This window comes from Lepisma saccharinum, chromosome 1 (genome assembly GCF_977018435.1).
Source record: "Lepisma saccharinum chromosome 1, izLepSacc3.1, whole genome shotgun sequence".
NCBI lineage: Eukaryota > Metazoa > Arthropoda > Insecta > Zygentoma > Lepismatidae > Lepisma > Lepisma saccharinum.
Window position 1 is genome coordinate 30208706 of NC_139229.1, and position 22570 is coordinate 30231275.

The 22570-nt window shown below is 40.9% G+C and overlaps 1 protein-coding gene across 2 annotated transcripts in view; it reads right to left on the reverse strand.

Moving 5' to 3' along the window:
* Nucleotides 1–22570, reverse strand: part of cv-2 (crosveinless 2-secreting protein) — a 128950-nt gene that overhangs the window by 42858 nt on the left and 63522 nt on the right. For both annotated transcript variants that reach the window (XR_014442324.1, XM_083130348.1), the window contains exon 3: nucleotides 4222–4319. Coding sequence is in view for 1 of the 2 variants with exons in the window: in XM_083130348.1 (XP_082986474.1) it covers nucleotides 4222–4319 (98 nt within the window). In the remaining variant the exon portion in view is untranslated. The remainder of the gene's footprint in view (nucleotides 1–4221; nucleotides 4320–22570) is intronic.

Below are 22570 nucleotides of genomic sequence, written 5' to 3' on the forward strand. Positions count from 1 at the left end.
GATACTTACTTATACCACATACTAAAGACATATAACAAAAAAAAAAGACATATAACAAAAAAAAAGGACATATAACAAGAAAAAGACACAAAAATAACAAGTGAGAACACACAAAAGGAAAGATACACAATTGATTGATTTATTGAGTTGGTGTTTAAAGTCCACTTTATGCATAGTATGGCTAATCGGGACTGGACCTACAGTTTAAAGTGGGATCCGAACCACTATGTGCCTAAACCGGGTATCGAACCCGGGACTCCTTGATTACAAGGCGTCATGTAAGGGGGAAAGTAAAGAGGCAAAACAGGAATAGTTGTTTAAGAAGTTAGTTCAGAAGCGAGGTGCTTGAAAATAGATATATAGGAGCCTTATTGTTTCTTCCACCTACTAGCTTAGCCACAGTGACGTACCCAAGGGGGGTCGGTGGGGATCATAGCCTCCTTCCCTTGTCTCGGTATCCCTAAAAAAAAGTCAAAGGCAGGAAAAGGTGGCAACATGAGGACTGACTACCAAAAAAGTAGTCCAAAATTTTTTGCACGCCACTTCTCAGCCCCAGCGAACAATTCAATTACCGAATTTCCAATCCACAATTCTGGTCACCGCCGTGCAACCTTGAAGGCTGTGGAATCCTCCCGCCGACCTTCTCCGTGCTCCTGGGAGAAATCTCCTCGGGGTGGGCGGAGAAGATCATGCATCCCACCGCCACATTCCTCCGCAAACAGCATCAATCATAAGCCGCTGAGGCCGGGCCGGGACGAAACAATAGCAGCAAAATTAAACATCCGAGCCAGAAGGTGGAAGCTAGACAAGAACGAGGTTCACTGAATGGGGACTTGCGACGTAGTGAATAGTTACCCCATAAACAGCCATCCATCGAGATTAATGAAGTGGCGCAATGTTGCCAACCTCACTTTTTAATTAGTTGCAAGGTTCAACGTTAAAATGTCCGAAACGCTTGACTGGAACTTAGTTTACAGCATTAGTACATGGTGACATGTCTCGGTGTGTGACCAAGGAGTCATGAAAAGATGAATACAACTGTTAAAAAAAACAAGTAAAGTTACAGAGGCAAGGTAGCTAGGCTTAAGGGAGACGGAGTTGAAAGGTGGGAAGTTGAAATGGTAAACACGCAAAGAAAGAATTAAAAAGTAGCACAAACTACGCTGAAAAAGGATAAATATGGCAGAAATAAGTGATATGGACGTTAAAAGATAAATACAATACTTCAAGGGGAAAATTTCCACTAAAAGATTTAGATTAATAGTAAACTATTGTAAATAGGTAATTAAGAACAGAACAAATACACTAAAAATGAAGTAAAAGAAGCTACAAGATGGTTAACAGGCACTAGCAGATGATACAAGCATAAAAAGAGAACTCAGATACAAGCATAAAAAGAGAACTCAAACATGGGGCCTCCCCGATGGCGTAGTGCTAACGTCGTCGCTTTGTAATCAAGGGATCCCGGTTCGATACCCGGTGGAGGCGCTAGTGGTTCGGGTCTCACTTTAAACTGTAGGTCCACTCCCAATTAGGCTACCGGTGTATAAAGTGGAATTAAAACCAAACTAAAAAAAGTCAAAACACAATAAATGGGGGATGAAATGCAATAAAACAGACGAAATGTGTTAAAAGTGAGTAAGCACTTGATAAATGACACAGAGCTTTAAAAGAGAATAAATGGGCTTTCAAAGGAGGGGAATCATGCACTAAAAGAGTGAGTGATAAACATTTACAGTCGCTAACGAATTAGGGGGAAGTTACTGACACAGCAAAGATCACTCCAAAGCACCGGGGTACGCAGGATTTTTCTCGAGAGAGGCTGGGATTGTAAAGGTGGATAACACGTACATAGCTGCTTTCTGGGGGGGCGGCATACACAATGATATTTCGTATATTTAGTTCTTTCCACTCTCAAAAATGGCAATGAGGGCCATTTTAGGGGGACTGGGGAGGGTTGAATTTACCACTCCGGTTTTCCGAATTCTTTCTCAAAATTTCGGAGGGGGTTGTAGCATCCTCATTCCCCCCCCCAGTGCTCAAAAGTTTTCATTTTGTTGACTAAATTATATTTCGGCGACTTTCGATCCACCCTGTAGTTCTTAATAGTTCCTGAGATAAGCCAAACAAAACATCTAGCGCATGTGCAAAACGCAGCTGTGCGAGATAAAGGGGACAAAGAAAGATGCTTTCTCTTCATTTTTCGTTCTTAATGTTTTGATTCGTCCGCTAAACGAAGGAGCTTAGCAGCGGATGCCCGCAATGTGTCGCACGTGCTCCCTGCGTCCATATAAACAATCCCAATTAGCATCTGGCTCTGAGCCCTTCCGTTTAAGTCAATGGACTTCCGAGACCTCTTGATTACGTCACAAGAGAGAAAAAGAGACGGATGAAATCTCAAGCAATTAACTCATTGACCTCTTGTGCCATTTTTTTTTTCGTCCAAGGCCCAAAACATCCAACCTCACGGTCCGAGGTTAGAATGTAAATAAATAAATATATAATGCCATATAAAACGGAGGGGAATAGGGAACTGATAAGTAAAGCAAACCGGATATATCTGGTTCAGCGTCGTAGATAGTAGGCAGAAACTGGCAAAAATGAGGATTTACATATTGGAATGTTCTGCCGTTGCTTTCTAGTTAATTATCACTATTATTGTCGTGGATTCTATTGTTGTTACTTTAACATTGTTCTGTTTCTGCTCTGGTGCCGCTGCGATAATTGGTGTTACTTCTGTTGGTGTTGTGGATGTTATTGCAGCTGCTTTCTTGTTATATTGTTGTCACTACTATTGTCGTGGATTCTATTGTTGATACTTTAACATTGTTCTGTTTCTGCTGCTGTTGCGGATGTTATTGTTGTCGCTGCGATAATTGGTGTTACTTCTGTTGGTGTGGATGTTATTGTAGCTGCTTTCTTGTTATATTGTTGTCACTACTATTGTCGTGGATTCTATTGTTGTTACTTTAACATTGTTCTGTTTCTGCTCTGTTGCCGCTGCGATAATTGGTGTTACTTCTGTTGGTGTTGTGGATGTTATTGTAGCTGCTTTCTTGTTATATTGTTGTCACTACTATTGTCGTGGATTCTATTGTTTTGCTTTAACATTGTTCTGTTTCTGCTGCTGTTGCGGATGTTATTGTTGCCGTTGCGATAATTGTTGCTACTTCTGTTGGTGTTGTGGATGTTATTGCAGCTGCTTTCTTGCTAATATTCTTGTTCTGTTATTGTCGTGTTGCTTTTATCACTGTTCTGTTTTTGATGATGATGTGATGTTATTGTTACTGCTGCGATAATTATTGTTTCTGGTGGCAAGGGCACCCGCAGAGGGCGGGGCAGGGGGCAATTGCCCCTGAAATATCAGGAAAAACATAATTCGAATGGTGAAATTGTAGCGTGCAAACATGGACGAGGTGTGCCATGAAAGACAGCAGGTTAAGTGGCCTTTGGTATTTGTGTATCGTGAAAAAGTATAGAAAGACAAGAATTGTTCTTTAACAAAGTGATAGATGTTTATGGAGAGAAAGCAAGTCAAAACCCAGTTTCAAGTCTAAACTTGAGAACAACGTCAAAGTATTTTAAAATCAATTTGCAAACAAAAAAATAATAAGAAAAGATAATATATGAGTTATTATGACTGAAGGCAAGATATGAAATCTTACTCTACAACCCCCGCTCAGTGTTGGAAGTAGATATTCCTAGCTAGGGAAGGGTGCTTTGCTCATTTTGGGGATCAACATAGGGGAAATGCAGGAGGTCGTTTGTCACCAAAACTGAAACCATCCCTCCAGCAGGTGGACCTTCCCGCAGTACACGTCACGGTTCAAGGTCACGTTACTATACAGCGCGCACCGAAGACTAGGTCACGCACGACATCATCCTCGAATGCATCACAGTTCCCATTGGTTCGTGAGATGAAGATGGAAAGGCCGTCCTCGTGTGTTGCCATAACTGCATATTTCTCACGAAATATATATGCGCTTGTCCAGAGCACTCCAGAAATACAGTTTTATCGACATTTCCCGCTATCGGGTACCCTTCTGCTGCCTCTGGTGAGTAGCTAGAGAACAAGGCTGGTTTTGGAAGCAAGAGGACTATACATATTCCTTCCCCGTGTGCCACGCTCTACTTTGTATTCCTGATGCACCATACACGTACACAAGTCCACGCACGTGGTCTTCCAATAAAAGATTAAAGAAAGAAATAAAAGAATCTTACCTTACAAATGCAGGTGATGCATGACGGGTACGTTTGGATTATAGATTCCAGCGGCACCTCCTCCCCTTCATTAGTGCAGGCGGCAGGGGATCCTGAAACTGAAAAAATACAATAATTAATTTTTCAAGTTTCCACATGTCTAGTGACTTTAACAAGTCTTCAATAGCTTTTATTTACCATACAAAATGTTAGATTAATTGTTGCACCAGGAAGATTAGAAGGATTGGTTTATTTTACTTCGCTTTTCTGCTACGTTTCGATAATCGCGAAGATGAGGATAACTGATGGTATGGATGAAGGAACAGACCCGGATTCGAACCCAGGACCCACGAACACGGAACCAAGAGGATTGAAACCAAAAGCAATGTGAGTAGTACAGAGATGATCTCGAAGTAAGAAGCATATTAGAAACGTCCAGACACGGAGAATGGGAACTGAGAAGAGAAAATAAAAGTGCAAATCCGTTTAATAGTAACTGACGATTAGAAAAATAAATACTTGCTGCTAAGAAATAAAAAATAGTACTTTCCTCCAGATCTAATGAAGTATTGTAATGGAAGGGCAACAGATCATAAAGTGTGTGAAGTGTAGTAGAGAATAAGGAGGAGATAGAGAAAACAGCCACGGAGACAACCGACAAAGAAAGAGTAAAGGGTGTAATAAGAAACAGAACTACAGAGGAAAAGGAGAGGAAGACACACACGAGGAGCGAAAGAGTGGTAGAATGAGATAAAGGACAAGACAGAGGATTAGAGAAATAGGATTTGGGAGAAAATTAAGAGCAAAGAAGGAACATGCGAGCAGAAATAGTTGTCTAATTACATACGACACAGAAGGAAATATACAAAAACGGAAGAATTGAATTGTTTTTTCTTGTTAATCCATTTTATGCACAGATAGGACAATCGTAACTGGACCTACAGTCTGAAGTGGGATGCTAACCACTGTACAATGTGCCCCTCACTGAACCAGGGACCCCATGATTGCATCAACTGAAGAGAAAGAAGATGAAACGCGCGCACACACACACACAAACAGAGAGAGAGCGTTAAGTTGTCAACTTTCAATCTCGCCTAAGTTCTTCTGTTCGAACCCCGACCTGGGCATGAGTGTTCTCAGCGAGTGTCAAATCATCACTTCGATCTCAGCATCACGCATCCTCATAGTCACAATTAGCCAAGAGTAGTAGCAATGCGACGTAGTGCAACAAAAGAGAGAGAGAGAGAGGAACAGGATGACAAGATAAAAGAGAAATAGATAGAAAAGTATGTGCATGTAAATACATAATATAAAGTATCGCATAAAAATCCCATTAAAGTTTTCCAACGCAGTTTTCCATGTGCGCCGAATTTCCGGTAGTTCACAGCTCATCATCATACACGAAGCATCACGCCGCGACTGGACCCGGAGGCGTAAAAGTAGGAAAAAAATTGCGAGGTGTTTATTGGGGGTCGAGTGCCGCCGCACCTGTGGGATATCATGCCTCAGGGAAACACACATTCCAACACGATAACGGTTCACTTGTCCGTCGCTAGGGGCAGCACATGCGCACATTTGATATATTACGCGACGTTGCCTAATTTATTGTCTGCTGTCGCTTTGCGCTAGTAGTGGGCACCTTGTGCTATAGGAATTTTAAATGGAAGGCGGCGAACAACCGATCCTCTGCAGGCCCGCCCAGTAAATAAGCCACAGGAGGGGTACGGGGGGCGGCAGCTCCTTGGCTCGAAGTGGGGGACCGAGGTACCGAGCCAAGAATTTCGAATGTTACCGTACAGTGTTACAAGAAGAAGGAAATAACTCAAAATATCCCTCTAAAATCCCTCTGTGACGGAGTGGTTAGCACAGTGCACTTCGAAACCAGGGTTCTAGATTCGAATCCAGGCCTAGGCATGGATATTTTTTTTGTTGAGTCTCTTCATCAATTTTCACCATATCATCACTCGCTCTCATCGTCGCGATTAGTAAAAAATGGCAGAAAATCGACATTAAATAACCTAATTCAATCGATCATTTCCTTTTCTACACGGGTGACTGAATTAGGTTGTTTTACTTCGCTTTTTCTGTCACTTTTGGCTAATCGCGACGATGAGGATGAGTGATGATATAGTGACAGTGACGAAGGGACACTTACAGAGAACAGTCATGCTCCGGCTGGGATTTGAACGCGGAACCACTGCTTTTCTGAACTGGAAAATTTCCATAGTAAAGCCAATGTTGCTTTATCACCCAGAAGAAATTGTGTTTCACCCCATCCCTCTGCCCTGACTCCTCCAATATAGTGCGTCTAATGCCTTAAAAAGGGCCACTAGATGGCAGCATCTGCACCTTTAAAAATATTCAAGTAGAAGACAACCAATAGCTGCCGAATACTGAGGTCACTATTGTGTACACACAAACTGTCAAGCACTTTGTGACCACCCTGTACATTCAATATCCCGTATGCCCAACATATAAGCAACTTCAAATTTCCTGAAAACCACAAACGAGTGGGAAATATTTTCCAGCTGAAAGGGATATTTTCATCTCAGTCGTTGGCAACACTGCCCCAACGACTGCTACCATGTATAAGAGAGGATGAGGCGTTTCCAGCTAAGATTTCAGGATTCAAACATATTAATTAACCTGGCCAATCCCACTGCGCCGAACAGTGTAGTCCATGGATTGTAGCATCGCCTTATGGGTAATTTATTAGCGTACCAGAAGACAAATCATCTCACGTGTAAGAGGCATGATTTACTGTTACCATATCCTTAGACTCCTTTCATGACCGTTAAAAATGAAATATCATTAAATAAAGTAGTGTGTTAGAGGTATTTAAATCTTCCATTGGACATTCCTTCGCCCTGCATTGTTTATACCCTCCCTGCGAACAAAATAAGTTTGGCCTTGACCGCACAAAAAACATCTTCTGTTGGGCTCTAATGAAGATGGCCAATGCCGGTTCAGTGGGAGAATAAACCTCATCATAATAATAGTGCAATGCATTCCAACATGGGGGGACTTAGTACACTTTATTCTGAGGTTTGTATCGATCAGACCACGTCATGCAGCGATAGACTAAAGCCGTCCGCACATGATTCAATTGTCATTGAAACAGAGCATTCGTGACCAAACAAAATCGACAATTGAAAAACGTTGAACAACCTTCCAAATCTTGAAACATTGGACCTATACACGATCAAAGAAATAATTAACTTCACATTTTACCAAAAGATGGCAGTGTGTGCGGCGAGAAAAAGAAATAAACAGATTAGCCGAAACAACGGTAGAGGAAAGTATCTAAATATGGAATAGGTTTGTAATATGGAATGGCAGGAAATTTCTCCTGTATGGCACTATAACAAAGTGGGAGGTGGGAAATAATGACCAAGTTGTACAGTAGGGCATAGCTATTCAGCCTGTTGTGAAACATATGTATAATAGGTGGAATATCTTTTGTGAAATTTGCTGTTGAATTTATCGGATTTGAGTTGTTTTTATGTTTCTTTTCCTACTGTAATATAAACGCAATAAGGGTTATTTTGATATAAAGGTAAAGGGTTGTAGTGTAGGCATTGTCAGATTTCAATTACTCTGTCGTTGGTCAGGACCAACCTTTGTGGATATGAAGAAAAAAAGATTGCCAGGTTCATAATATGGAATACCATTGGAGGTTGAAATATGGAATAGCATTCCATATCGAGCCTATGTTACCTCTGTACAGATGAGTAAGAAACGAAAAATATGGAAAGAACAAAATATGATGACTTTAAAGTTAATTTTACCGTGTCTTAATCATATTCATCGGTTCTTACATCTCCTTTACGCTACTTTTCCACTCTTGTATTTCCTATTATCACTGTAATGCTTTCCTCCCTTTTCTTTTAACGAAAATTAGGCACAAAAACAAAGATAAAATATGCTAAAAGAGGATAAATGGGTGCTAAAAGGATGGAAATAAATTCCCGTTCCCCCACTGTGGCATCGCCACTGTCACACAGAGATCTCTCTATATCGGTCGCCTGTCAATCGAAATGCAATTCCAATTTGCATCCACACGCAGATCAACAATGGGATATCTTCACATTCGAGGCACCGTGAAGAATCCTGAAAGGGACTTCAGAGCCACCTGTTGGCTCATTGATGAAACGCGTTTAATGGTCTCTCCATGTTAAACAGAATGCCATTTATTATAATGAGGCGCGTTGTAAAACAAAGCATGAAAAGCGCAGACATAAAAAGACGGGAGAAAAAAAAGGCACTCAAGTAAATTACTGGTAGTTTTCCCTAACAGTCGTGAAAGAACAAAAAGAACCAAAAAAATCACTTCGTTGGTTGTTGAGGATTCATGCGGTGGGTGGCCATACCTGGATGCTAGGCGTGTCAGGGGGTGGGTGGGGGATGCATCGTTTGAAGATAGCGCTCTCACGTCCCCAGCCAGTTCGTTTCGTAAAAATTCCCACAGATGAGGCAAAAAATCCCTTTTTACATTGGAAAAATTTCCCGGTTTTCCCACTCTTCTTCAAAAATTTCCCTCGCAGAGGATTTTTCTCCCCAGTGGCGCCATCTCAAGACAATTTAGAAATGGTGGAATTTAGGGGGGTGGTAAGTGATGAGTAGGCGAGGCAGGGAGGAACATCTCAGGAATTTCTGACCTGCTTACCCTGCAAGCATGGGAAAACAAGCATTTCTCATTTGGGAAAGAAAGATTACGAGAAGCGTTCCATCATTCTCTTGCTATCTTATTTTTTACCACCTGTTCTATCCTCCCTCCACTTTCCTCTCTTCTACCCCCCTCTGCGCTTTCCTTCTTCCTCGCTGTTGTATCTTTTCAGACCGCTGCTGAGAGATTGGATACAGAAGAAAAAAATAAAGGGGAGAGAGGACTTGTGTTTATTTTGAACGCCATGAAAATTCGACACAGGTCTCCTCATATTATGTACTCTTGCTATTAACATACACGCACACCTGGCAGAATGGTCGCCGTGTGGTTGGTTAGTTAAGATGCAGTAAAGGGGAAAGGCTACACTGTCTAAAGCCCGCTTTGATTGTGCCGTAACGTAAACCTTCTGAGCGAGTCTAGCATCTGACGTTACTATTTAGGCACCTCCTACCAGCCGCTGTTTCCGTTGTCTGCGCATTATGTTGCGCATGGACATATTCCCGCGCTTTTTAGACTTCACTGGTGCGCGGGATACTGCATCGCTGATGTACGTTTCGGGAGTTCCAGAATGGGCCTGGTCAACGAAAGGTATTGTAGTAGGCAGCACGACTGTTGCGTCCCCACGCTTTTGATGGGCAATTGCTCTCCCATTTAAATACATAAGGAATTTGATACTGAACGTGCTGCTATTATTAAATTGAAAGTTTAATTTAATCTTTACCTCAGAAATTATGATGAATAATCAGTGCTGTAAAACTAGGATTAAGATGATCGTGAACAGAAAAGATATCGAAACTTTAATATAAAAAAATCTGCACAGTATTTGTTTACGTCACATGCAATTTTCACAATTTAATTGCTTTATTGTTGTGAATCCGTTCAAGAATAATACATAACAATTCCGCGCGACTCTATTATTTTTACATTTTATAGCTGTTATTCTAAGTGACTTTTTTTTCATGATTTCACACTTTTCGACATCCTCTGTTTTATATATACATATTTATCGGAAATAATATTTATTAAAAAAAATTTATGTTCTGTTTCATGTCTCGCAATCTCTAGGGAGTTCTTATATAGAGGAATTACAATTTTGGTAAGTGTTGTAAACGAAAAATAAAGGACGAAAGTACGAGGGGAAAATGCCCGCTTAATACAAGGAAAACACGTTAATATTCAGTTATGGGATATGGCATACTGTTATAATAAATATCATGCACATACGTACTTAATACATTTTTCTGGATAATTTGGGAAGTTTCGCCGATCCCTCGCGGTCGAATTACACATTTTCTCAACCAGGAAAAATAAAGTGTAGTGAAGAATCTAAATGTACGTATTATGGACCCATGGCTGCTAGGGACGGCCCAAATGACGCCAAGTTTAGTGTTCTTTGTGCACAAACATATGATATTTAGCCCGTTCGAGTTAATGCTGTAATGCGAACGGAGTTCAAACACCACCATGAACTGAGGCACACCTTATTTGAAGTGTTAGTGTTGGATTATCTTCATGTGGCCATTGGCAACTTGAATTCATCGCATTCAGGAGGCTGGTAGGATAACAGGATGATATATAGATGATGGTACATTCTCGACTATCCCTCAATATTGCATAAGAGTTATGGAATCGGAATTTTAAGCCCAGACCTTGAACGCTTTGCCATAACTCTTATAACTTCTTGCTCCACCTATAGGAATGCCTCTAAAGTTGCAATTCTGTTTTTCTTGAGTGAGGAGAAGGGGGAGGGAGGAGGAACTTCTGTCCTTGGAGTAATTTACATGCAAGAACAAGTAATTTAACATTTTTTTAAAAGGTTACGAGTTGGAAACCTTTCCCAAAGACACTCCCAGAAATACAAACACCCAAATGTACCAACAAAATATTGTGAATTTTCTCGTTGGATGAATTTCGACAAGGACATGAATGGAAATATACTTATTTTAACTGCAGGACACTGTACATAACTTCTGTATCTACAGGAACATGTTCCTTTTATCTCTGACCTTGAACGAGAATGGAAAATTTTAAATTATTTGTCATTATGTTATTGCGTCTATCAGCGCTGGACTGGTGATCTTCCAAATCCCATAAAATGACGTTTGTGAACATATTAATTTGGCCCTCCACCTTGGAATGATGATAAATAACCTACTTCTTCCTTCCTCCTTTCTGACTGTATAACTTCTTGTCTATAGCTTGATTTTTGTATCTTCTTTCAAGCTATTGATCTTAGTTTCTCAGTTTAATTGTGTTTATCTTTAAGTTCGCACAGAAAGGCTAATCGGGACTGGACCTACAGTCTAAACTGAGATCCAAACCACCATATGCCTCCACCGGGTATCGAACCCGGGTCCACTTTATTACAAGACGACGACGTTAGCGTTATGTTATCGGGAAGGTCCCCTGCACCATTGAAATTAAATATTAATATATAAAAAATAGAATAATCATTAAGGGGTAGTAGTTCGAATTTGGCCAAAGTGCGGCTTGAAGTTACGGCTAATCAAATGAAAGTTTCGACTTTTCCTAACAAACAAAATCTTCAACCTGTCCTGTTCCAGCTGATGTGTTTTTCTACACTATCAGAAGTTTCATATTCCCAAGAGAACAAGTAAAATAATACTCCCATAAGCGTAATGCTAAGTTTTCTCCCCTCCTACAACCATCCAGTTCGCCACCGGGAAAGCTCGTTGGGGGTGGAGCAGTTTCGGGTTCTCGAGTCTGGCTGGACGTGGAAACTGTTCCTCGTGCCCTCAAAACAACAACTTGACATTGACAGGTAGCCTTTCACTTTATGCAACGTGCCGATCCGTCATGCGTTACGGGTTGCCTAGCTGTAAGGCTCATTAAAAGTAAAACTTCCTCTTGAGTTTGCTCATAGCAGCGAGAAAGCTGCGAGGAATTGGATGGCAGTCAGGAGAATAAGGGGCATGGAATATCATTGAATCGCAGGAAGATTCCATGAGCAAATAGCAGAATACCATCCTTGTTGAAAAAAGTGCCATGTGTACTAAAATAATTCTCTCCCGCCTAACTTCCTACTTTTTTTTAACGTATTTTTTATCTACGTGGTAAAAGCTATGATAAATTGTGCTTATTGAGTGTACTACTTTACTTTTACTTTACCTTTTTTACAGTGTCTTGTTGCATATAAATTTAAAATATTAACAGGTATAGCTCACTAGAAGATCCCCGATGTAAGTGAAATGATGTAGTGGCAGGCTACTCCACTGTTAAGGCTGGGGGGAGTGCACTCTTGATCATCAAGAAAGTGTGGGGCGTTACCCCCACACCCCCTATACGCCTTCATGGCGTGGTGCTATGCACAGGGGAGCACTTTACCTTTTTTACGTTTTCTACACGTAGGGGCCTCGTCAACTAGGAGACTGGTTAACAAGAAGTTCCTGTGAAAGGGCACATACAATACATTTTGAGCCACTGTGTTGTGGTTTGTTATCAACTTTCTTACGTCTGCTCTCTCTCTCTCTCTAATTCAAAGACCCAAATGAAACTAAAACGCACGAAACAACCGTAAAACAGCAAAACTCTTACGTAGAATTTATTGGCCAAAAATGCAAGCTCGACAAGGACTCGAACCCGGAGCGAGCTTGCGCTTTTCGCTTTGTGAGTGCCCCTTCACCATATCATCCCTCATCCCCATCTTCGCGATTAGACAAAGTGGCAGAATAGCGAAGTATAAAACATATCAAATCAAGCTAAAATTTCAAAGTAGTACGTATCCTGTGTGTTTCCAAACAGTAACGCAAAACACTTGTTAGGAAACGTAAGATATAATACAAATAAATAAATAAAACTGGAAAATTACTGAAAAATTACCAAATTGGTTGTTATTACGTTAAGAATGGGTTTCAAGGTTCTGTAAAAATATGACTTCAACAATGATCAATGACATGATCATTGTAATGAAACAATTTTAACTGCCCCCTTCTCTTTCTCTCTCCCTCTGGAGAGAGAGAAAAATATAGGAAGTGAGAGAGAAGGACTTGTGAATTGTTATTAAACTTGAATATTGTTTACAGATCACACAGATATTTTTCTTTAGCGCACTGAATAACAACACAGCAATTCTATTTAATTCTATGTACCATATCTGCTAAGAAACCGCAAGATAGATGAAATTTGGCCATAACATACAATGACAGAACTTTCAGAGGGAGGATGCCTCAGTCTTGTATCCATAAACTAGAAGTTTATTAAAACCCATGCATTGGTTTCATTACGAATTTACATACTGGAGAGGAGGGGGGAGCTTATCTCCTCTCCATTGTGGCCTCGTCATCGCTGGAGAACCCGTTTTCTCCATGAAGCAAGGCAAGGCCACTGGAACCCAGGTGCGTTGCTTCCAGCTTCCCCCTCCCCCGGCGCTCACCTTGCTTCCAGAGAACACAAGGCAGATGAAACCGCCCCGATGTTGACAGGCAACTCCAACCCTCCCGGCTTCTTAAATTACATTCCGTGCAGTGTTGCACAACCGAGGGGTTTTCTTTCTGGGCCCAGTGAAGGCATACAGAAGAAAATTTCCCTTCTGGAGGAAAATTCAGGTGGGATGTAGCTCTGGAGGGAATTTTAAGGGTGAAATCTCGCTCTTGAACGAAAATTATCACTTTCTTTACTTCTCTTATCGTGGTTGTTCTTTTATAACTTATACACTTCTACTAGTAATTTTTAGGGCATTCCATGAAAAGTGGTCCTATTCCACGTAAATAAATTAATTTGGAAATTATTATTGTTTTTAATTGCATTAACGTTTAGATGTTTGTGAATGCATATAAATTGCACATTTTACCAATAAAAGTTACTAGCATCTGCAGCCTATATGCTTCACAGACAAATGAAGTGAAAATCTGTTACATTTTTAAAGCGTTTCACATGTAACGCACTCTTCATAATGCTTTTCATGCATTCAGCCTATGCCATCATATTCACGTTTTTTGCTTTGGTTAGCAGACACCACAAAGTACTTCATAATTCTATGAAATCAGTTATTATGCATATTTTAATCCAATCTCATGTCTAGAACCTTAAATTTTATGTTTAAAATGTCACAAACGTAACGCTGGAATGATTAAATTTCCTTATACACCAACATTATGCCAGAAAGAATTGAAATTAGTGATTTGTGTTAACCTTCAATAAAAACAAACTGGAGAAGATGAGTTTTGATATTTATGAAATTGGAAATTTGAGTTATTCTCGTTACCATCAACAAGAAGCGAAATGTACATGCACATACATTGTGGTTATCTACATACATACATACATGTATGTATGTATGTATATGTATCTTTTTAAAAATAGGGGGAAATAGTATATTAACCCTCAAAACTGTTCAAAATATGAGATATTAGAATTTTCACGGTCTTTGAGAAAATTTCATGGGGTGTCGTAAGTTAAGGTAAAGTTACCCCTTTGCGTGTGACCACATGCCATGAAGACATATTGGGTGATGTGGAGCTATAGAGCCCCATATATTCTTGATTTCGGCATCATGCCAGACCGCCTTTACCCCCCAGGGTTGTCTCCATGAACCCATTTGTACGAGGCTGAGTGGGCTTCGGAACCGGGCAGAAACAGGAAAAAATCCTGGTCAAAATCACCTGCCCTAGGATTCGAACCCAGGTCTTCCAACTGAGCTACCGCGGTTGGTACCGGGGGTGTAATGAAGCCTTTTCTGATTCCGAGGTTTCCTTCATGACGAGAATTTGTCAGTGAGTGAGTCAGTGGGATTGGGGCTTTATATTGTTAGATTAATTAATTAATGATTAACGAAGTTTCACTACTTTTCAGTCACCCCTCGTACATTTGGTAAAGGTATGGCAACACTGTAACAGGAGAAAGTGACCATAAATGCAGGAAGTGAAGGCAAAATATAAGAGAACACATAACCACTTTTACTAAAAGGTTTGGGAGATTTATAGGGGTGAGTTCATACAGACGGATGGGAGATTTGGTTTATTTTGTTTCGCTTTTCTGCCACTTTTGGCTAATCGCAAAGATCAGGGTGAGTGATGATATGACGATATTGATGAAGAGGCAACCTCAAATAATACCCATGCCCAGGCCGAGATTTGAATTCGGGACGCATGGCATCGTAACACGCTGTGCTAACCATTACCACACGGAGGGAGTTCGATATACGTATAAATAATCTCGTATCTCTATCTGACTTTCTCTCTCTCTCTCTCTCTCTCTAGAAACAGAAAAATAGAGAAAGCGTTCCTTTCCTTCCACGTTTACTCTCTCTTTCGTTCTCTCCCTAACGCTCTCTCTGAGCAAGAGAGAGAGAGAGAGATAGATAGCAAGAGAGAGGGAGAGAGAGATAGCAAGAGAGAGGGAGAGAGAGATAGCAAGGGAGAGGGAGAGAAAGAGAGCAAGGGAGAGGGAGAGAAAGAGAGCAAGGGAGAGAGAGAGAGAGAGCGCAAGAGAGAGAGAGCGCAAGAGAGAGAGAGCGCAAGAGAGAGAGAGCGCAAGAGAGAGAGAGAGCGCGCAAGAGAGAGAGAGAGAGAGCGCGCAAGAGAGAGAGAGAGAGAGCGCGCAAGAGAGAGAGAGAGAGAGCGCGCAAGAGAGAGAGAGAGAGAGCGCGCAAGAGAGAGAGAGCGCAGAGAGAGAGAGCGCGAGAGAGAGAGCGCAGAGAGAGAGAGAGAGAGAGAGAGAGAGCGCAAGAGAGAGAGAGAGAGAGAGCGCAAGAGAGAGAGAGAGAGAGAGAGAGAGAGAGCGCGCAAGAGAGAGAGAGAGCGCAAGAGAGAGAGAGAGAGAGAGAGAGCGCAAGAGAGAGAGAGAGAGCGCGCGCAAGAGAGAGAGAGAGCGCAAAAGAGAGAGAGAGAGAGCGCAAGAGAGAGAGAGAGAGAGAGAGAGAGCGCAAGAGAGAGAGAGAGAGCGCGCGCAAGAGAGAGAGAGAGCGCAAGAGAGAGAGAGAGAGAGCGCAGAGAGAGAGAGAGAGAGAGAGCGCAGAGAGAGAGAGAGAGAGCGCAGAGAGAGAGAGAGAGAGAGAGCGCAGAGAGAGAGAGAGAGCGCAAGAGAGAGAGAGAGAGAGAGAGCGCAAGAGAGAGAGAGAGAGAGAGAGAGAGCGCAAGAGAGAGAGAGAGAGAGCGCGCGCAAGAGAGAGAGAGAGAGAGCGCGCGCAAGAGAGAGAGAGAGAGCGCGCGCAAGAGAGAGAGAGAGAGAGAACGCGCGCAAGAGAGAGAGAGAGAGAGAGCGCAAGAGAGAGAGAGCGCAAGAGAGAGAGAGAGAGAGAGCGCAAGAGAGAGAGAGAAAGAGAGCAAGAGAGAGAGAGAGAAAGAGAGCAAGGGAGAGAGAGAGAAAGAGAGCAAGAGAGAGAGAGAGAGAAAGAGAGCAAGGGAGAGAGAGAAAGAGAGCAAGGGAGAGAAAGAGAGATATAGAGCGCAAGAGAGAGAGAAAGAGAGCAAGGGAGAGAGAGAAAGAGAGAGAGAGCGCAAGAGAGAGAGAGCGCGCGCAAGAGAGAAGGAGAGAGCGCAAAAGAGAGAGAGAGCGCAAGAGAGAGAGAGAGAGAGAGAGAGAGAGAGAGAGAGCGAGAGAGAGAGAAGTCTATCTTTCTCTTATTCTTTTCCTCTCTCTCCCTCTCTCTTCCGTTCTTCCTATCTTCTTCTAGAACGAGAGGGAGGGAGAGAGTGTGACAGAAGAGGAGAGGAGAGTAGATTGATTGATTGATTTGGTTTATTTTACTTCGCTTTCCTGTCACTTTTGGATAATTGCGAAGATGAGGATGAGTGGTGAGATGAAATTTCATGAAGGGACACTCACTAAGAACACCCATTCCCAGGCGGGGACCCCTGCCGTCATAGCGCGCTGTGCTAACCACTCGGCCACGGAGGCCGGCTGAGAGCAGAGCCGAGAAGAAGAAAGAGAGAGTGTATGTAGATACGAGCTGCGCACTCTTGACAATCCGCACATCATTTTGCTAGTTGACGCACATAAACCCATTGGACACGCAGCGAAGTTCGCTTGAACGCAACCAACTTGACGGGAACGTCTCTTAGATTCCAGCAAGTCGCAATCCATCCTCCCGCAATCACGTTCTTCACGTTTCCAAGATTCCGTCCGGACAGGCACTAAATCCCCGAACGATAAAAGACGACGCCCCGAAGCAAACAATCAGGGGACCTTCTCTCTCTTGGCAATATATATTTATACGTATTTCACTCCCGAAGCGAAGGGAAGGGGGGCAAGTCGGTTAACGTCGCCTCGATCTTGGCTCTGGGCTTCGTGTCCGTCGCCTCATAGTCTGGACGACAGGGTCTCTCTCAGCTGATGGGCATTACGTAAAAGGGTCAACGTACGCTACTCTTGACAGATTCGAATGCCGTCTTTTTCTCCTAGGGACCGGCAGTTTCCGATCCTTGTCCGTTTCTTCACGATTATCTCTCTCTCGCATCATCTTCCTCGCGCTCCCTTTTTGGCACAGCCCGGATGTTATCCTCTCGTATCGTTTTGTGGTCGCAACCGGAATGAACCGGAAGGATTTGGATCGGCCGTGTTTTAGGTGGCAACACTTCTTCAAATGAGCAGTTGTATCATTCCGCTGGTTTCGAAAGTATGGGACAAAATATTTTTAAGGTAGGATCTGTTTATCTAAGAATAACGTTTACTCCCTTCCTTTCTTTCCTCCTGTGACTTATTTCACTCTATCTACAATGTTTCTCTAATTCCTTCTGTCTCTTACTTTCTCTTGTCTTCTTTCCTTTATCTCCTATTATATCATTTTACAATGTTTCTCTAATTCTTTCTATTTCTTCCTCCATTTCACCTTTTCCCCTTTTTAAACTCCCTTTCTCTCTTTTAACAATGATTCTCTAATTCTTTCTTTTCTTCCTCCATATCCCATCTTTCCTCTACCTCCTTTTCTCTCTTTCTAACAATGTTTCTCTAATTCTTTCTCACATTTCCTCTATTTCTTCTTTTTTATTTACTTTTCTCCTTTTCTCTCTTACAAAATATATATCTTAAATTCTTTCTTTCTCCATTTCTCCTTTTTTGCTTTATTTATCTCCTTTTCTCTCTTACTACAATGTTTCTCTATTTCTTTTTCTTTCTTTCTGTATTTCTCTTTATTTATCTCTTAACTCTATTTCTTGTTTCTTTCAATCATTTTCTTTCTTCCTCTATTTTCCTATCTTCCTTTCATTATCTCTTTTCTCACTTTCCTAGAATGTTTCTATAATTATTTTATCTTTCCTACTTCCTCTATTACTTTGTTTCTCTCTTGACTCGCTTTTTCTCACAATGCTTCTCGAATTCTTTCTCATTCTTCCTTCCTCTGTTTTTCTTTCTCCCTTTCTTTAACTCTTTTTTTCCCCTTCCTTACAATGTTCCTCTAATTGTTTGTAGTTCTAACTGCGTTACAATAACTAGCTTTATTTATGTTTATTACAAAATTTACTAATTACATTTTTGTAGGGCGGGCCATGGCGCCGTCTCTGTCCCCACCCCCTAAAAATTTCCAATTCAAACGCCGGTTTTAAGTACATATTGACCTTCGCCGTTGAAGAGGAAGGAGGTGTGAGCAAGGAATTTCGTTTTTGCTGCGTACATGCCCCAACACACAGTACCACAACTTGTCAGTGACCATGTCGTAGTCGTTTGAATGCGTAACTTCAGATGCCTGTCCCCCAAGGCCGCAGCTATACGATATGTGTCCCGTTTTTGTGCTGTGTTGTAGATCGGCCTTGCAGATATATAGCTGCAGATATTGCTTCTGCTCTCCCTCTCTCTCTTTTTTCCTCTCCTATGTTTTTTTAAGGAGTGTTTTGCGCTACCTAATGTTTCTTGGTCCTTCAGTGCACACAAAGACCTTCATTGGAGTTTTCCAGCTCATTACTGGAACTTGTATATTCGATCCCTATCTACTTACCCTTAAACCTTCAATATGTTCATGAATAGTGACGTCATACTGTAAATATCAACACCCATACAAACAAGAACTTCTTCTCCACTGAGCTTCAAGATATAAAACTCTCAGTTTCAGCACAAAACTCAAGGTATCCAATCAACTTCAACCAGTTCTACTAGGTTACAAGCTGCCACAAAACTTTGAACAAAGTGCTTTGCTTTCTCTTCAACAAGAAATGATTGGTTGGTTTTATTATACTTCGCTTTTCTCCCACTTTTGGCTAATCGCGAATATGATATGGATGAAGCAACAGTCACAAACATGCAGGGACTACACAACATGATCACCACAGAGGATTATAGTGGCTGCAAGTCTAGGCGCCAGAGACTAGCTACTGAAAATAATGCAGTCCAGGGTATATTTGAATTGTTGTTTTAATGTTGTTTTAAGTCTACTTTACGCACAGATAGGCTAATCGGGACTGGGCCGACAGTTTAATATGGGATCCGAACCACTGTGCAATGCGACTCCACCGGAACCCTTCATTACAAGGCGACGACGTTACCACTCGCCATCGGGGAAGAACGACACTAGGAGTCATGTTGAATATGAAATTCAGACCATTCTTCAAATAGCAGAATATAAAATAATATTCCTCACAAAAGTTAGGCAACCTTACGTGCTATTAAGATGCACAGGGTCAAAAATATTAGAGGCACTCTTCAACGTGCATCATCTAAATGTATACTGATTTGACCTTACCAACCAATCATGACAAAAAATTCTAGATTCCTTACTATATCGTTAAAGTTAAAAACAAACAAACGCCTATCTTAATACGGATAAGTAAGCCAATTGTTCTTTTGCTTTGCTTAATCTTTAGCGCAATAACAACAGTGACTTTATTTCACTACCAATTATTGTTCAAAAATTTTCAAGTTCATGAATACAAGATAGCAGCTATTTGGCAGTTTTAGCCCAATATTAAATTAAGAAAAAGCAACATCTCTATGTTACTTGAGCTCTACCTAGGTATATACGAGTAGTAGAACTTTCGGTAGATTGTGAAGACAATAACAAACATACTGTTAAAGAACTGCTACCTTGTGTAACAAAAGTTGAAAATGAGCAAAAAAAAACACTTCTATATCTAGTGTTGTCCACGAGACGAGAATTTGGCCTGTCTCGTCTCGTGGAGCCTCGTGGAAATGCTGTCTCGTCTCGAAAATATTCGTTTGTCTTGTGACACATGGTCAATCTCGTCTCGTCTCAAATTTTTAAAAGCCTGTCCCGTCTCGTCCCGTGGGCAACACTATCTATATCACTTCATGCTCACTCGAACAAATTCAAATAATGCCTGGTACAGTGGTATGTATAAGTAATACCAAGCAAAATGTTAATTCTCTTTATTTTACGTAATGTGAGCTTCAGGAATTGAAACAAAACGCCAAACAAGTTGCTGACAGCTTTTGTACCATCATACGCAAAAATAACGACGTTAATAACACGTAAGATGCAAGAGAAAGGTTATGAAAATAGTCATGAACAATTTGCCGGGCAATACTTGTGCATCTCACTTTATTTACTCTACTTAAACTTGAGTGAAAAAGTGAACAAATTTAACAAAAGTTTGTTTTCATTAAACTTCAATTTAGCTGCAAATTTAGTTGTCAAAACTTGTGGAATAAGCATTAACTTTTCACAATCAACTATAATTTGAAGCAATCAAATACTCAGTACTTTATCCGCGCTACGACGCCAAAATTTTAAGAAATAAAATCAAATCAGTACTTTTTCAAAAAAATAATATTTAACTTAACCCAGAAAATAACTTCAAGTTTAATTTAAACTTACGTTGAATGAAGGGTAAATTTGAAGCCAAACACAGCAATGAAAAATTCCACTCGGCCAGTTTGATCCTGGCTGAAAGTTAATCTTTAACACCGAGCTTCAACCTTGTTTACTAAAACGTAACAGTTGCCTCTAAAACCCAGCCGAGATGAAACTGAATCTGAAAATACTCGCAAGAACATTGCAACAGAAATTCAAAAAGAGTCACTTGTGGTAACTGACGGTTCGGAACCTTATAATCTTCCTTCGGTCACCTGCGTCTCCGTAATTTGGCTTTAAAGTAGACCAAATCACTGCACCGAAAAAGGTAATTCACAGAATCACAAACCCACTTACCCACTGTCTCTGGCTGACATCACGTAACTGGAAATTGCTGTCATTAACCTCACGGAGGGCCGGCGGTCTTCTCTTCGGTCCCATCGTCTCGTTTCCGCCAGACCCCGAAAGGGGGCTATTACGTGTCCGTAACCAAGGCACCGCACTAAAATTGGCCCTTGTATGCCCGAAGGTACTCCAAGTTCATCCCTTCCCTTGCTCCTGGGATAATTGGCACCCTCTTTCTTGCTCTGTGAGGGGTCTGGACTTCGTTCCCCCTTTCTGCAGTTCTCCCTCTTCCTGTCTTTCTCCGGAAAAGTACAGCACATCCCCCTTCCTATCCCGATCTCCTGGTTGCAATCTCTCTTCAATTATGTAATCGGCTGGAGTAGCTTACACATGGCATGGCGAAATGACCGTTTTCACAAATTTACTTCGCGGGATGGATCTCGGTCATAGTCAATATGCTACATGTGCATAAAGCGAATTCATGTGATCGATAAAAATAAGCCCTTTCAAGTTACCTACTTACCCAACTTCAAGGTTTTCCACATATTCAAATGAAGGGCTCTGATGTAAAACATGGTAAGTGACATTTTGGTCATTTTTGAGTAAAATGTGTCATCCTTCAATTTTCGATTGAAATTGCCATGTCATGCAATTTGCATTGGACTCGGTGAAGCCTTCTGAAACAATTTATCTACAGTATAGCTTCTAATAACCTTTTTCTTAATGAACTCAGAAATGACAGAAATTCCACTTACCATGTTTTACACCCGAGCTCTTCAAATCATTTCTGGACAATTCTGTAATGTTTTAACATTAATTTTGTCACTGTTAATACGAGTATGAAAGAAAGTTCCAAGAAAAAAACATATTTCCAAGCATTTACTTTTCAAAACGCCTTGTGGACAAACTTAGGTATACAAGTATGGGATCCACATTCCATATTTGCTAGGAGGTTTTGTACATTTCCCATAACAATTTTTGACAGCAGCGGCGATTGGTGCCAAAACTAGGGGGCGACAAGTTGGTAGACAAGTTTTAGTATTAAGAAGTCATAGCGTGGCGGCCCTGTTCTGGACCCCAGTCTTCACGTACACAATAGTGAACGTTAATAAATTGTAACTTTTACTAAGAAATGGAAAAGTTCTATATCAAATCCGTTCTGGTTTACCAGAATAGACAATTAACGGGAACCAAATCATTAGATTTATTATTATTATTATTATTATCAACAAACAATGTTAAATATAACCCACACTCCAAAGTATGTGCAATATATTAAAATTCACGAATTAAAAAGAAAAGAATATAAACAAATATATAAACAACTCATAATACTAATTACAATAACACTACATTAATCAACTTTAATTGATTATGTTCTATATAGTATATTAACAAAGTTAATTACCGTTCTGGATCCCAGAATGAGTAAACATAAATCCAAATGCTTAAAATCTCACAAATAATATTTTACTACCATGTTTCTTTTTTATTATTATTATTATATATAGTCTATTTTGATAATAAACAGAGAAGAAAAGATAAAAAAGGCGAGGGAACCGTTAAAATTCAGAGAAACCAACGTCGTCCTGGTTTATTTAAAGACACCAGGACAGTAAGCGCATACCCTCGAATGTATGCGGGTGTATGTTACCCCC